The sequence below is a fragment of the Pygoscelis adeliae genome, unplaced genomic scaffold, assembly GCF_000699105.1.
Source record: "Pygoscelis adeliae isolate BGI_AS28 unplaced genomic scaffold, ASM69910v1 Scaffold445, whole genome shotgun sequence".
Classification (NCBI taxonomy): domain Eukaryota; kingdom Metazoa; phylum Chordata; class Aves; order Sphenisciformes; family Spheniscidae; genus Pygoscelis; species Pygoscelis adeliae.
The window spans coordinates 452,290-453,551 of NW_008824894.1; the positions used below are offsets into that span (position 1 = coordinate 452,290).

General features: G+C 63.3%; 1 protein-coding gene across 1 annotated transcript in view; it reads left to right on the forward strand.

The window, feature by feature from the left end:
- CBX4 (chromobox homolog 4) overlaps positions 1-1,262 on the forward strand; it is an 8,884-nt gene that overhangs the window by 7,152 nt on the left and 470 nt on the right. Inside the window, exon 2 of the mRNA XM_009324584.1 lies at positions 27-1,257. Coding sequence (XP_009322859.1) covers positions 27-1,257 — 1,231 coding nt within the window. The remainder of the gene's footprint in view (positions 1-26; positions 1,258-1,262) is intronic.

Below are 1,262 nucleotides of genomic sequence, written 5' to 3' on the forward strand. Positions count from 1 at the left end.
CCCTTAATGCCGCCTCCCCTAACGAGGGCCGCTGGAGGGGCGGGGGTTTTGCCGGAGCCTTCGGCACCTGCCGGAGCACCGGCACCTCCTTCTGTGGCCCCGGCTGACCGCGGCCCCTGGCTTTGTGTTGCAGCTTCCCTCCTTCGCCCGCCGCTCAAACATTCTCACAGGGCTGCAGGACCCTGCCGTGGACAACAGACCAAAGCTGGATCTCGGCTCCTCCGGCAAGAGCCAGCAGCACCAGTATGAACTCAACAGCAAGAAGCATCACCAGTACCAGCCCAACGGCAAGGAGAGCGGCATGAAGCACCAGTCCCACAGCAAAGGGAAGTATTACTACCAGCTGAACAGTAAGAAGCACCACCACTACCAGCCGGACCCCAAGATGTACGAGCCCCATTACCAACCCAGCAGCAAGGAGCCGCAGAGCCAGGCCTGCTTGGACAGTAACAAGAGCCCCCTGGTCGCCCACCCAGACAAGTGGGCTCATGGCCCAGCCAAAAATCTGCTGGGCCCGGTCAAGAACCTTGCTGCAGAGAGCAAGAATGGGGCTGAGAAGAACCTGTCCAGTGGTACCGGACCTCCCCCCAGGGACAGGGTAACCAGCAACGGCCTCGGGGGCAAGATGAAGATTGTCAAGAACAAAAACAAGAACGGGCGCATTGTGATCGTCATGAGCAAGTACATGGAGAACGGGATGCAGGCGGTGAAGATCAAGTCCGGGGAGCCACCCCGGAAGCGGGCTGCAGAGGAGAGGACTCCTAAGAAGGGTGGGGAGGAGAAGCTGGAGGCTTGGAGGAAGCCAGGGGAGGAGAGGGTGGTGGGCAGCAACACCCTGAGCAAAGCAGAGGGCGAGGGCCGGCAGCCCCCTGTGGAGCTCGAGGAAAGTCCCCGAAAGACTCCCCTGGCCAAGGAGCTGTCCCTTCCTCCAGCAGAGCAGCCCCTGCAGCTCACCACCAAGCCGGACCTTGTGCCCTGGTCCCTGAGTCCCGTCTGCGAGCACAGCCCTTCCTCCATGGGACTGAACCTCTCCAGCCCCAGCTCGCGGAAGCGCTGCCTGTCAGAGCCACACGCTGAGCGGGAGCCGGGCAAGAAGCGCCTGACCTCCCGGAGCATCAGTGCCCCCACCTGCCTCAGCCCCCCGGCCCCAGAGCGGTCGGAGCCACCCACCCCCACCCAGCCGGAGGTCATCCTGCTGGATTCGGACCTGGATGAGCCCATAGACTTGCGCTGCGTGAAACCACGGGCGGAGGGGGAGCTGG